Here is a 15,200-nt window from a genome sequence, read left to right on the forward strand (position 1 = left end):
GATGACATATCCTTGCGGTTGAGTCATATATATAGTTTCTTTCAACTCACCATTCAGAAAAGCAGTCTTCACATCCATCTGACAAATATCCAAGTCATAGAATGCCGCGATAGCCAAAATTATTCTGATTGATGCGAACTTTGCAACCGGCGAATAGGTCTCTGAGTAATCAATTTATTCCTTTTGGAAAAAACCTTTCGCCACTAGTCTGACTTTGAATTTTTCAACTGATCCATCAACTTTATACTTCTTCCTTAGCACCCATTTACATCCAATGGGTTTTCTGTCATTAGGAAGATCTACTAATTCTCAGACTTTATTCTTTTCTATGGATTCAATTTCTTCATCCATAGCATTCACCCAATCCGACGATTCATGCGAGCTTACTGCTTCATCATATGTTAGATTGTCAGACATTTCGTCAATATCTGCTAAATAGCATAGCTCCTCTGCCAAATATACATAATAATCATTTAAATATGAGGGAGGAGCTCTAGGTCTTTTATGACCTGATAACGTCTGAGATGACGAGGTATTCATATCAGTTGGTTCATTGTCTAACTGATCTTCAGTCGGTTCATTTCCTAACTGTTCCTCAGACGATTCTTGCTCAGTTGGTTCACTACCAAACTGAACTCCAGTCGGTTCATTTCCAGACTGACCTCCAGTCGGTTCATTACCAGACTGACCTCCAGTCGGTTCATTACCAGACTGTTCATCTGAATAAATCAGATCATCCAGTGTATCATTTCGATATTCCACTGGATCAAAATCTTTATTATTGAGTTCTTCTATGAACTCTACATCTCTGCTTTCTATAAGTCCCTTAGATGAATGATATAATCTGTAGCCCTTGGATCCTTTTGGGTATCCAATAAATATACATCTCACTGATCTATTGTATAGTTTATCCAGTTTTGGATCTAGAATTTTTACGTGTGCTACAGATCCCCATCTCCTTAAATATCTCAGATCTGGTTTTACACCAGTCCGTCTTTCATAAGGAGTGGTTGGGACAGCTTTGCAGGGCACTCGATTTATTGTATACATAGCTGTTAACACAGCTTCTCCCCAAAAAACTTTTGGTAATTGTGCTCCTGCCAACATGGATCTCACCATGTTCAAGAGGGTTCTGTTACACCTCTCAGCCACACCATTTTGTTGTGGTGTCCTAGGCATTGTGTTTTGCTTATTAATTCCAAGGTCCTTACAGTATTCGAGGAATTCACTAGAAGTGTATTCTCCTCCTCGATCAGACCTTATGATTTTTATATTCCTTCCAAGTTGTCTCTCGACTTCAGATTTGTATTCCTTGAATTTCTCAAGTGCTTCAGATTTATATATGATTAAGTATATGTAACCAAATCTTGAGAAGTCGTCAATAAAGGTTATGAAATATAACTTGCCACTATGAGTTTGGATTCTGAAAGGTCCACAGATATCTGTATGAATTATCTCTAATAATTCAGTGGCCCGAATTACTTCAGTCGGAAATGGTTTCCTTGTCATTTTTCCATATACACATGACTCGCATTTCGCAAAATCATTTATATTTATGTCAGGTATTAGACCTTGTTGTGCTAGAGTCTGCATCTTTTTGATGCTTATATGGCTTAATCTTTCATGCCATAAGTTTACGTTCACACTCATTGCACAATCAAAATAAGCAGAACTTGAAGCTTCATTCATATCATTTAGTTTGAACATACCATGTTCTTTTACAAATTTTCCACCAAACATGGACCTTCTATGTTTTCCCACTGTTACTTTCCCTGGAATAAAACGTACTTCAAATCCTTTTCCCGTTAGTGCGGGAACAGACACTAGATTCCAACTTGAACTCGATTAATTTAATATTTGAGTATATATTTGACCTCGAGGTCGAATTGTTTATAAACGAATAGAGTTTTAATGAGTGAGTTTGAATTGTGCAGCCCTAGTCGTGCACAAATATGAACTAAAGAAATATTAATTGAACATCCAGTTACTAAAGAAGGGGAAAAAAAAGAAGAAGGCAATAACTTAGATGGCAATCACTGATTATGGGCCCAAAGTTACTCGTGTACAAGCAGGTACTTTTAAGATGCACGCCCAAAACATTCTCTACTACCTTAGGCATGCTATCAAAAAAGCTGAATCATTGTTAGAACATTCCCCGTCGTCCCAATCATCATATCCAGAGGGAGAAAACATAGACCAAAGCCAAGGCGAGGCATAAAGAGCGAACTGTGATTGATGTTGGCATGCGGCCCTTATCCTTCCGGATGAACTGTGCTTCAAAAACTGGAATGCTTATAACGCTTATATAGCCAGAGATGACTATTTGTAGGGCAAGGCGATCAAGGGCTCCCAGCCCTTCACTTAGGACCACAGTGAATCCCCGGATGAAGCAGTAGAGATTGAGCAACGCTAGGGTTGTTGGGGGTATGAACATTGGCGAGGGCACTGCGAACTCCATGATCTCTTGCTCGTATCTCTTTGATGCTTCCTCATCGATGACCTTGCTGGTGATTTCGAAACCAGACTCTGAGACACCAAGCAACTTCAAGATGATGACGATGACAGAGAAGAGGTAGGAAGAGGAGCCCTTGAACATCCACATCCTGGTCTCGTTCCACCACATCTTGAAGGTTCCCTTTGCCCATATGAGCTCAACAAGGCTGAATACGTGGGATCCCATGCCCAAGAAAGCAAACACCTTGAACCATGGATCGGATGCCTATACACATTAAAAGCCACAGAGAATTTGGGTTACTGATCTGCACTTAGTATTTTACTGCCCACAGATGGAAGAAGCATCCATGCATGCACAAAATAATTTAATTCCTTTGAAGAACTTACTGAAAGTTACTGCCACATTTTAGTTTGTCAGGGAAATTGGTAGAGACCAAACCATTAAGTCAAGAACAAGATTAGATCATTTAAGTATGATGTTTAAAGTGTTCTTCATTTTTCTTTTTTTTTTGCAAATGTTTCCTTACTAATATGATAATAAGAATAGGTTGATGCAAATGTCTATTAAGTTGATCATTTGTTGGACTTTAATAGTGTTTTAATTATAACTAAAAAAAAAATGAGCTGCTCCCATAACATGACATTTTGATAATAGAAAAATACATAATTTTCATAAAAACAACTTGAATCAAGAGCATGTCTTCTATGAAAATAGTTTTAGCAATTAGACCAAAGTTATCGTGGGAGAGAAAGAGAGAGACACCAATAAGAATTAATACCTTGGGGAACAAGGGTATGTCTTTCAAGATGCAGAGAGAAGGTAAGATGGCGTAGCAGAGCATGGGGAGGCCCCAGAGGGCCCAGAGAGTGTAGAAGCTGTAGCACATAATCTGGCCGAGCTTGAGGCGGCGGGGGCCGTGGGTCCATGGGCAGTAGTCGGAGAGGAAGATCTCGAGCAGGCCGGTGGACCAGCGCTTGTGCTGGATGAGGGTGTCGTTGGTGTTGACGGGGGCGAGGCCCAGGTAGGCGTTCCTGTCCTCCGGACTGCAGAATACTGACTGCCATCCCCTCGAATGCAGCACTATGCCTGTGAACACGTCCTCCACCGCGCACCCATACATCAACCCCATCTGCATTCATTCTTTAATTAATTACCACTCATACATTAACTTATGATTAGCACCTCTTTCTCTCTCTATCATAAAGTGATAGGTAGCACAACGTTGGGTGGCATGTTGAGCTTCGGATTAGGAGTGCTTTTATGGAGACTAAGCTGACCGGTTCTTGTCTTGTCCTCTTCCCCCATCTCCTCTTTTGTAGCGCAACCGGTTGGCTTGGGTGGCGTATTATAGTCACGTTCTCAATTCAAATCTTAGAGGGCACTATATTGATGGTATGTAAGAGTGTTGAACTTGCGATTAGGGGTACCATTATAGAGGCTAAGTGGGCTGGTTCTTGTCCATTTCTCTTCCCCATCTCTTCACACACTAACACACACACACACATTGAATGAATGATTGGACATCAATTGGAAACAAAGGGTCTCTTAGGCAGCACCTAAACTCAGTCAATTGAGTCCGTAGTGAGAACTGTCATTGGATCTGGCCGTAGGTGGATTTGCTATTGGTGATACACGGTTCCCGGATATGAACCTGGTCTGGGAACAAATGGGTGCGGGAGGGAGGACCCTTGAAATGTACTGGAATGGTTCACACATGTTAGTGAGAATATGTGCGTGGAATGTCTATGTGTGTTTGTGTGCATGTGCACAAGGGAGACTGTGGAGAGTTATATTACCTTCTTTCCCCATTCGGTACCCTTCTCAAAGTCAGCGCTTGCAAGAGCTTTTGCCTTCTCCTCTAATGTACTCCACTCATCAGGATGAATTTTATTACCTACAAGTTAGGGAGAAATCAATCCAAGTCGATAATCAATATATCGCTAATGTTAAAAGCCAGTGATATATAATTTAGTTCTCCAGTTCGAGCTAATGCATAGGCGAATATTAAAAAATTTTCTTTTCTTTTTTTTTTTCCACCACTTTATATTCTGAGACCAGAGGTGGAGCTGAAATTTTTTGTCTATGAAGCACTAAATATATAAGTAACAAAATTTCAATTGGCCTGACCAGGATTTCATGGGGCTGATCTATATAATTAGATCCAAATCTACTCAAATCCATTCATTAAAGACAATTTTTTACAATGGGCACCGTGGAGCATAACACTTACCTCCGCCCCTAACCCACTATTACCAACTACATGAGAGTTGAAAGTGAGTTGCATGCGCCACCCTGGTGCAGAAGCATATATGCACCGAAAAATGAAAAGGTTGGAATAGGATATTTTGAGTATTTTTCAAAAAAAAAAAAAATGTTGCTTGTTGTCTTTTAATTTTTTATTACTTCTTTTTGTCATTGCAAAAAGATTTTTTTTTTATGGATAATGAGTATTCAGGTCATTACACACTCAAGAAATTGTGAATTAATATCAGTTGAAAATTCAATATGAAGGCATAAGCAAGAAGCGTGGTCAATTGTGTAGTTGAAATTTTGGAACCGATCAAAGAAGGGAAGTGAGATTTTACCTGAACAACTGGCCCAATCAGCTTGAAAGTCAGGTGAGTAGAGCTTCCCATTTAATGAAACGCGACGATGGACTGAGCCAGTTCCAGCATACATTGGACCGTTGTGAGCATTGGTGCCAAAGAATTCTATCTGTGTAAGAAGCAAACGAATACTCTTGGCTTCTCAGATCCATTAAACACAAATTCTACTAGAAAAAACTGAATTTACACACAGCAAGGTGGTTTAGAAAAATGTAAATGATTGAAGATTCGGATTAACTCTGGTAATCGAAAAAATCTAACTAGCAAACAGAGGTGAAGGCAGGTATGGGCACCGTGTGGGGCAATTGGCCCGCACAGACCAACCAAAAATGCTTGTTTTTATGTTCATACTACTTCATGGTAATTTTTTCATTTGTATGTTGGTACTTCTTAAAAATTTAAAATTTCATAACTAGTGTCCCTTGACCAAAATTTTTTGGGTCGGCCCTACTAGTTAGGTCGGACCATGTTCAAAGCGACTGGCAATAACCAAGCCGTGCATAAGGGCTGCAATTTCAATATTGATCGTAACTAGGCTCGACAACATGTGGGTCATCTAGTTGGGCAGAAATCTAATCAAGTTGATCTTGGATCCGATATTAACATTGCGAAACTAGATCGAGGCACATCCTCCTTTTTTTCTCACTGGCATAGAGAGTGAGAATAGAGGAAGAACTGGAGTGCTTTTAGTTTATTGCATACTGAACTTTTTATATTTTCTTTTCCATCTTAGATTTCTTGAATCAAAGAAATCTAAAATGGAGAGTCTGCGATTGCTTCCACTCCTCTTCTCTAATTTTCATGTAATGCGAAGCCTCTTGAAGTTTCTTAGATGGATTTAAAAAACTAAAATTGGTCACTATATGTTAGAGTGTGCCTCAGCTCAAAATTTTTTGCTCTCCTACTTATTGGTAGGAATGTTTAAAATGTGTGCCTAATACATCCAAAGATCATCATACCCAAGGGTTCTACATCCCCTCGATCTTCGAACAAAGATGCCAAGATTCAGGTTGTTGGAAGTTTGCGGTCTAATCCTAACTTAACGGGAGAACATTTTGCAGGCTAAGGCGTCAGTATAATTTTCCAATTTTTGGTGTTTGTTTAAAAGGTTGTTTGATAACAGCAATAGTACGTTACTGTTTCATGCATGTGCACCAAATGTTGGAGGCAAATACATATAACAGTAATATCCTGTTATTATTACCAAACACCTCATAAGTTACTTTTTTTATTTGTTAAATATCTTCTTCTGGTTTTGAAAACAGAGGAGACTCATTTTGGCCATAGACTTAGGAAGGAAGATGTTGATCTTTCTAACAGCGTAAATCCTTATGTTCTTGTGTGTCTTGTTTTCTCTCTTATTGATCTTGAGAGTGCAAAAAATAATCATTCCCGACAGGGGCAACTTTCAAAATTTTTTAACCCAAGGATTTGACATTTGTGTTTGTCAAATGCTGCAGAATATATATGTAGCCGGTACTGTAGTGTGTGGGCAGTGAGGGAGTCAGAAATTTTTAGTTGGGGGGAACTCTAAGTTTAAATTTCAGATTTGAAAGGGCGCACTCATATGTAAAAAACTATGAATGAATGATGTTTCTCTATGTAAATAAAGTAAAATTTTTAGGCTGGTGTGGGCAATTGCCCACACAAGCTATAACATAGGTCCTACCCTGTGTCACATGGATTAATCAAGATCTCCGGCATTCAGATTCAAGTCATAATCAGTTACCAATACAATGAACCTACTGAAATTAAGCAAATCAGTACTATTCAAACTTCCAACAGAATAAGGGAGATGGTAATTAATTCATAACATATATATATATATATATAAGATCAGAAGAGGGGCGTACCTCATAGATTCGTTTGACGCCGTTAGCATACAGGTCGTTGGTGGTGATGCCATTGAAGCTCTGTGGGAACTGAACGTAGCCAATTTTGTTGCCTTTCTCAGGGTCCAGGAAGAAGCAGATGGCATGGAGGAGAGATTCGGAGTTGTTTGAGTACATGTCGCAGTCGACATTGAGTACCAAAGGAGCATTGCTTATGATGGACGACACCCGGTTCTGCCCAAAAATCAACACATACGAGAGAATGAAATGAGCCACTGAAGATCATGCCATCTTCTGTTTCTATTTGAAAAACAAAAAACATTATGGGGCGAGTGCCAATTGAACCCTTTCTGGGATTCTTTGGCTTCATATGAACTTCATTTGACAGAAATAACCATTATACATTTGTGTGAGAAGTAGTTTAAACTAAAATATTAATTTCTACTTTTTTAATTTGCAGCACGAAAAGGCTCCAAGAATCTAATTTGCATATTGGGGAGGCACATAATAGTAAATTTTAAGAATATAAATGAGAAAAACAGTTTTGGCTTATTCTTATATATTGTTGCCGGCCCTTTAATTGGTTTTCAAAAGCTTAACCATCAGTCTTTATAGATAAAAATGTATTTATGACCGTTTGACAATCGTATAACTGTCTCATAAATCTGATATAAAAATATAGAGTAAATTTATGGAATGCTTGTTATGGTGTTTTATATATCTGTCCTATTTTTTGGGGCAGGTTCATGGCCGGATAATAACAGAGTGTTACATTTGTCAAACAACCTCTTAAAAGCCACTGTTGAAACAAGTAGGTGTATTTTTTTACAATAAACTTTTCCTTGCTAGTTGGAGGAGGTCTGGATCAGGTCCATCAACAGAGTGTTACATTTGTCAAACAACCTCTTAAAAGCCACTGTTGAAACAAGTAGGTGTATTTTTTTACAATAAACTTTTCCTTGCTAGTTGGAGGAGGTCTGGATCAGGTCCATCAACAGAGTGTTACATTTGTCAAACAACCTCTTAAAAGCCACTGTTGAAACAAGTAGGTGTATTTTTTTACAATAAACTTTTCCTTGCTAGTTGGAGGAGGTCTGGATCAGGTCGATCAGGTCAATGTCTAAGAAGAGAACCCTCGTCAAAGGCTTGAACAAATACAGCCTTTCTTGGCAATGTAATTTGCAAGTTAAGGATACACACGCGTTCTAAATTAAGATGCAACTAGAAAAAAACCATAGTAAATATACTGTAAAAGGTCTGTTTTCGTATGAAAATATATGGGGGAAATTAATGTAAACAAGAAGCACCAAAAAAGTTTGAGGCTTAATTACCAAGGCATTCAGTGCACCAGCTTTGTAATGGTGATGGACTCCTGGTCTCTTCTCCCTGGAGAGGTAAACCAGGGTTGGCATGGGGCTGCCGCTTGCGTCTAAGTCCTCGCCATTCCCTTTCAACAGAATCTGCCAATTGCACGATCGAGTCATATCCACATATAATGTAATCAATATCAGTTATCAGTTTCACAACATTGCATAAATTGACCATGAGTTTTTTATATTGTTCCCAGATGCAAGTGGATCATTAATCTTTGACATCCAATCCAATTCAAATGATGATATTTTAAGATGAATACCTTTTGAATAAGATTTACTATACATTACATGTAGATGTGAGGGAATGTCAATGGATATTCGAATTGGATGTAGAATTTACCGTATGTGATTTATTCACATTCGAATTCAAATACGAAAAGGGTTTAATATTGTATCTGAATCTGCCTTTAAATTCACATGAACCTGACTTTTAAATTGACAACCAAATCGGCCAAATCCGAGATTTAGTTAAACACATAACCGAGTCCAAACTGTTCTATGATATGTTAAGAACGGACTTCCAAAATATATGAATATTGGATATAGAATACCTATCTAAACCAGAACTTGAATCCGAACTTGAATCCATCTGAAAATCTACTTAAAAATTGACTTTACATGAATTAGGATGTCATTTATTTCTTAAATCCAAATTTGATTAATTTTTCTCCAAATCTAATCTTTTGAGGCAGTTGGGATGGACATTATCCAGTCCGAGTTATATATTTTAAGGGTTGTTTAGTAGTTGGAATAATATGTGAGTGTTACGTAGCCTCAAAAATTGAGACAAATTCACGAAACACTAAAATTAAGTGTTTATAAATTTACCCTATTTTTGTGGACAGATTGATGGAACACTCACAAAGTGTTTCATTTCCAAGCGACCTCCCGATATCCCCATTGATTTGGTTTGCTTTCACGTATTCAGTCCAGAATTGAATCGATAATTTGACCTTCATCTAGCTTAAAACTAAATCGTATAAAGTTGCGTCCGTAGATGACTTTGCAAACCTGCTGGTAATATCGAAGAACGTAACAACAATTATCGGTTTACCTCTAGTATGGTTTGATGGTCTCGAGGGTTCCTCGCCAAGTCCCACTCTCTGAGCCCCTTGTGTTTCGCCTTCGCCTCTGCCGGCACGCTTCCTGACCTCGCAGCATTCTCTATCCCATCGCTCATATCATCGAACTTCCGCTGCACGTATTTGCAATTTCCAGTACCAATCAATAAAAATCAGATGCCATCCGCACAGCTGAACTAGATAGAAAAATAATAAAGCATTTAAGAGACCAAATTATGCGTTGTTACAAGTTTGGCTCAAATTCGATTTGTGTTTGCTCCATGATCAATTAATTTCTTGTTTAAATATCAGCTCCAAATTTAAATCCGAATCCAAGTTTTGGTGCCCAGTTGCCCGCACCAACCCCACAAAAACTATTTATTTTTATATTAATAGTTTAAACGATTTTCTCATTTATATATACTGGTAACTTTGAGGTTTGATGAATTTTTAGTTAGTGGAGTACAGTTTGACAAATATTATAATTCCAAATACAACAGATGTCGCATTTAATTTTAGAAATCCAACCCATTTTAACTGTGGATGTGTTTTAGTAATTAATACAAGAAGTAGGTTGTCTACTTTCAGCCCAGATTTTATACTCGGGGCTTAGGTACTAAAATGAATGCATGGGTGCAAAATGACTGAAATGGCCATGGTGGTAAAAAAAAACGTGCCCTCCCCTTTTCAAGGACAAAAGACTAAATGCCAAAGGAACATTAGCAAGAACAAAAAATGGAGGTGCAAAAATTCATTCACATGCTAAAATGACTAAAATAGCCCGGGTGAAAAAAAATGTCCCATGCACGTACAAAATATCGATACGGTAGTGTTTGAATTTTTTCCCTTATTTTAAAGGAAAAAATTTACCTAGAAAAAGTTCATTTGGTAAAGATGAAAAAGGGGAAATTTCACATCATTTTAAAATGCGATGTTTTTGATAAAGTAAAAATAGTTCACATAAAAAATTTTTGAGCGTTTGATGTCTAAAATGAGGGAGGGCAGAAAAACAGTTGCAAATAGCTAACCGACCATTACAAGCGTTTAAGTTTTTTTTTAAAATACTTCGATATAAAAAAAAATTAAAAATTATTTCTAAATTCAAAAAGTTGGAAAATAAGCGTACAGACCATGCACTTCTTTTTCACTTTTCCACTAGCTCATGCACTTTTCCATCTGGTGAAAGCCATCTGGGTAAACAGCCGGATCTCTTAGGGTCTCATTTTTTACCACTATCATTTCAATCAAAAAACCCGATTTCACCAAGTAACTTTTTTTGTGTTTGTTGGAGGAGGGGGATTCCCCTCCTTTACAATGTTTCACGCGGCTATCAAATGTGTCATAACTAAAAATTACCTTTTTACCCTACCCCTAGACGAGCAACATATAAAAGGTTCAAGAAATCCCATTTGTATGCAAAAAAAAAAAAAAAGTAGGTTGGAATATTTTAAAAATTACTTTATAAGGACATGCACATTATAATTTAATAAATTTATTTTTATTTGTTAAAAGTTTTTTATTATTAAATATTTTAATCATAGTTGGCAAATTCGTAACTCGAATCAGCTGAATGACTGATCAATTTATATCAGGCGAGTCAAGACTAACCAAGACCAAGTTAAAGCTTGGTAAGAATCAACTCAACCAACTTTGACCGTGGTCAGGTTTTTTTAAGGCTTCGAGTTGATGCGAGCGATTTTGGAACGATTACATACATTTTTACATGCATGAGACAAGTCTTAAAAAAAAATCACCACGAAGAAACCACTTCCTTAAATGGCAAAAACGCCCCCCACAAGCAAAGTGGAGGACTGTAGGAAATGTTGCCCCGTTTCAATGGTCGACCCGACCAACATCCACAGCGCTAGATTAGTCCAGTGACAACAGCTGGAGACCCTTGTTAGTGGGGCCATCAATTCCTGTTTACCTTTTTTGTTTACCTTTTTGAGGATCTCAGTGGGACCAGGGAACACATGTGTTCATTTTCCCCCTAATCCAACCGCCTACTATTAAAAAACATAAATGCATGCTTTGTTGGGATGCAAAACTGCAAGGAAACATGTTCTTCTTGAGTGTAGAATATGCAATAAATGCAATTTTAAGATACTCACGGACATGTGTGCTTATCTAAAAATTTTTAGAATGCACAATAGAGGCATAGACTATTTTTATAAGTACCATAAACAATTAATGCATTATAAAGAAGCGCTAATATTCCAATGGAAATTGCGTTTTAACAACATTTTTTGATTTTTTGCCATTCAATAACATCAACATTAGACAAATCATATATATACATCTTTATATATAAGAAAATTGGTATATCCCAGACCACTTAGGTCAGTGACAAAAACCGAACTTGAGAAAAATGATTTTAAACAACATATGAACATTCTACCATATTAATAAATATTAATTTAATATAAAACTTGTGTTAAATTGATGTTGTTTTTAAAAAGAACACTTGTTTTTCTATCATAAAAAATTTGATATCCATTTTTTTATTAGTATAAAACTTGTTAAACTCAAAAAATGTTCACATTAGTGTATAATTCTTATCAGAACATTAATAGGATCATATTTGTGTGGTTAGATTACGTAAACAAATATGTTACCAACCACTTTTCTGTGTTTTGTTTTTGTCCTAAACCTAGTGGTTTGGATATATATATAAGAGATATAGTCGAAAATTTTGATATTAGTAGTCAAGATGTAGTCCCGAAATAAACTGACAAGTCTACACTGGAGACTATTAATTTACGTCAGTTTGGATGAAATTCAAACTAAATCATTAATAAATTAGACAGCTGCTGGACAGTTTGGGAGCATGCTCCCATCAGGATAATTAAAAATTAAATTAGACAATTATGAGCGTATGTGTCTCTCACCAAATTAAAAAAATGAGAAACACTTTCTATTATAATAACATTTTAATTCAAAACTAAAGTGCAGCCATTTTTTTTAATTAATGGTTTAATTTATTTGCTAATATGAGAGAGTTGACCGTATTTTTATGCTCAAAACCCGATAATTGAAGCTACAATATACTTAAAAAAATTGATATTTATAATAAAAATTATATTGATCTAGGTAAGTTAGGTTTGAGTAAGAAAAAAAGGTAAACATAAGCACATGAGAGAGCGAGAGAGATGGGGAGGGAGAGAGCGAGACAGAGAGACAGAAAGAGAGAGGTATCAGAAGGTGCAATGATCTATTCATTTTACCTTGACTTCAGAGTATTCTCTCCTAAAACCGTCATTGTCACCAAGCTCAAGTGGCATGTCCATGGAGAAGTAGACTCGCGGCGACCTTGGCTCAACTTGGAACTTCCGACAGAACGGCAGCCAATCTCGTGCGAACTCTGCCGCCAAGACGGCGGCGTAGAATGTCAGCTCCGATCCTCCATCATCCGAGAGGTAGAAGGCCAGCTTCTCGACTGGATACTCATAGGCCATCATGGACAGCAGAGTATTGACGACGATCGTCGGCGGCTCTCGAACAGGGTCGGCAGTGCAGACAAAGACGTCGACGGCCGGGACGTCGGCAGGAAGGCGGTCCCTGTGGGTGTGGTGGAAGGTGGGAGCCCATCGGAAGCCCTGTTGGAAAAGCCAGACGACGGCGAACCAGAAGTCGGCGGCGGTGATGAGGAGCCAGAGTGGGATGTGGGTGGTGGGGATGTGGGTGAACCGGTAATAAAAGAGAGACAACAGAGCGGAGACGAAGAGAAGGAAATAGAGCTTGTAAAGGCCTCGCCACGGCAACACCGTCGTCGTGAAGAGGCGGCGATTAGGTGTGGCGGCCATTTTTAGTGACAGCTGCTGCAGCGGCGGTGGTGATATTAATGTAATGTAATATGTAATTCCTAGAGAATATATACATATATATATATATATATATAGAGGAAGGAGTGGAAGGGGGGAGGGATGAAGTTTGTCAATCGATGGAGCCCACGTTAAGGATGGGAGGAAGTGGACGTGATGGGAGGCGAAGGAAAAGCTCACGCGAGTCTCGTGGATAAGAACGCGCAGGTGGGTCGGACTGGTAGCTAAATAACAACTCTGTCTCTTTTCTTAGATGTTTAATTTAGTACTCCACGTCTATTTTATTAATAAAAGCGTGATGATCTTAGATTACAGGCACATATTAAAACATAGATAATTAAGGCTCATTATATATATATATATATATATATATATATATATATATATATATATATATAAAATTGAATGGTGATTCTAGCCTTTTAAAGTTACCTAACCATCTACCAAGAATATAGTCTTATCAATCATAACTTCATTGTGAATGAAATCTGTTGTTATTCTTGCCAAGTATATTTGTGTGCTCAATGATACGATAAAATATTTATCATGATCTTTTTTGGAGGCTTAATTGGTCTTACAAGTAGTTAGCTGTATATGGTAATAACTGGCCACTTCTTTTATTTTTGTTCGTATTGTTTTCCTTAATTTTTATACAAAAACCTGCGGCCCTTGAGAAGCACAGAATTCACACTGATCAGGATTTGCAAGTATATGCTGGTAACAAAAAAATTTTGTGATGATGTATAAGACACAAGAATAAGCTTTAATTTTGACAGATACAATGGGAGAACATGAGAAGCACGCACTATTTCTGTCTTGTTCATCTGCCAGCCCTATTGCACGTCAGTACTAGAACTTTTATATATTCAGCCATAAAGGCAGAGCAGACCGTTTGGTGCATATACCAGAGAGCCTGTAGATCAACGATCAATACAGACTTTTCAAGTTAATTTGCACCTGGATCAGGTCCATGTGTGACCGTCTAATATTTTACCAAGTGTGCTCATATTCGTAGCAACTAATTAACAAAGAAAGTTATTAATCGGCTTTAAGATAAAATCGACGTAGATCGATCGGGATCGGGTAGCAAGGAAATTAAGTCTGTCGCTTCAGCTGATTAATTAATGCCAATTAGCTTGCAAACTTAATAATTGCAGGAATCAAATTTGCCCCCCTTAGGGGCCAACTTCACTAGTGCATCTATGCGGTAACCAAAGCCCAAGCTGTCAATTTAATGAAAGCCCAATTGTCATGGAACTGGTTGTATACTCTGTTTTTGTGTATATGAATTTTCACGCGTCATTTCAAAAATAACAAAAAATATCCATCATTAATACAAAAAGAAACTTTTTGTATAGACAAAAAGAAACCTCAAAAAAAAGGATTTGGAATTCCATCAAGAAAATTTAGAGATTCGAAAAAGTAACACTTATGACTTCAATCCGTATTTGTATATTATTATTACTAATATACCTCTCTAAATGGTAAAAAAACGTCTTTATTTTTTTGGTTCTACTCATAGTATTCCCTGTGTCTAGAGTGTGTACAGTCCTTTGCTTTACTGTATATTTCCTTTGCTTATGTTAAGTCATTGTTTATGCTTGTTTACATGTAAGAGAGTACCCTCCCTTCGGTCTAAGTGTCATGTGTGGGGATTCTATGTCTTGAGTGGTTGGCATTAGAATTTTTTGTATGCGGCTTCGGTCAAGTTGAGATTATCTTCCTTTTCTTACCTTCCTCATGATGTACTAGTTTTCCAAGATGAATACATTGCGAACTTTCTTTATTCACAATCTCTTTTCTTTATGCACTTTGTTTTCCAAAACGCTCTTTGTATCCCTTTCGGTGGTTTAAAGGCTGACGGCAATTAGGTTCTTATCGTGCTGCACGGACTGAAGGAGTCAGCCCGTGACAACTGGTATCAGAGTCATTGTAGAACAGCACGCCGGCGAGCGTTGATCGAAGAGGACGTCTTGGTGACTCAATACAATCTGTGAAGCACTAAGGGCAAAGGAGTAGCTCAGTCTGACGAGATCAGTACATCCTACGGTC

At 37.7% G+C, this 15,200-nt stretch overlaps 1 protein-coding gene across 1 annotated transcript; it reads right to left on the reverse strand.

Moving 5' to 3' along the window:
- Window positions 1-2,053: 2,053 nt before the first annotated feature.
- LOC116264674 (cellulose synthase-like protein E6) lies at window positions 2,054-13,307 on the reverse strand. Its single transcript, XM_031645018.2, has 8 exons — window positions 12,552-13,307; window positions 9,321-9,461; window positions 8,225-8,353; window positions 6,915-7,127; window positions 5,041-5,170; window positions 4,252-4,349; window positions 3,234-3,584; window positions 2,054-2,719 (listed from the first exon to the last, which is right to left on the reverse strand). Exons 1-8 carry the CDS (start codon window positions 13,128-13,130, stop codon window positions 2,171-2,173), a joined length of 2,190 nt encoding a protein of 729 aa, XP_031500878.1. The 5' UTR covers window positions 13,131-13,307; the 3' UTR covers window positions 2,054-2,170.
- Window positions 13,308-15,200: the final 1,893 nt, after the last annotated feature.

Source organism: Nymphaea colorata, chromosome 11 (assembly GCF_008831285.2).
Source record: "Nymphaea colorata isolate Beijing-Zhang1983 chromosome 11, ASM883128v2, whole genome shotgun sequence".
NCBI lineage: Eukaryota > Viridiplantae > Streptophyta > Magnoliopsida > Nymphaeales > Nymphaeaceae > Nymphaea > Nymphaea colorata.

Bases quoted from the DNA above. Each gene is read 5' to 3' on its own strand.
- LOC116264674 (XM_031645018.2), bottom strand. From the start codon at position 13,130: ATGGCCGCCACACCTAATCGCCGCCTCTTCACGACGACGGTGTTGCCG. The intron at 7,128-8,224 runs GTAATTAAGCCT...ATTTTTGGGCAG, and splicing joins CTGGTGCACTGAATGCCTTG to AACCGGGTGTCGTCCATCAT. The intron at 2,720-3,233 runs GTATTAATTCTT...TAATGTGTATAG, and splicing joins ACATACCCTTGTTCCCCAAG to GCATCCGATCCATGGTTCAA.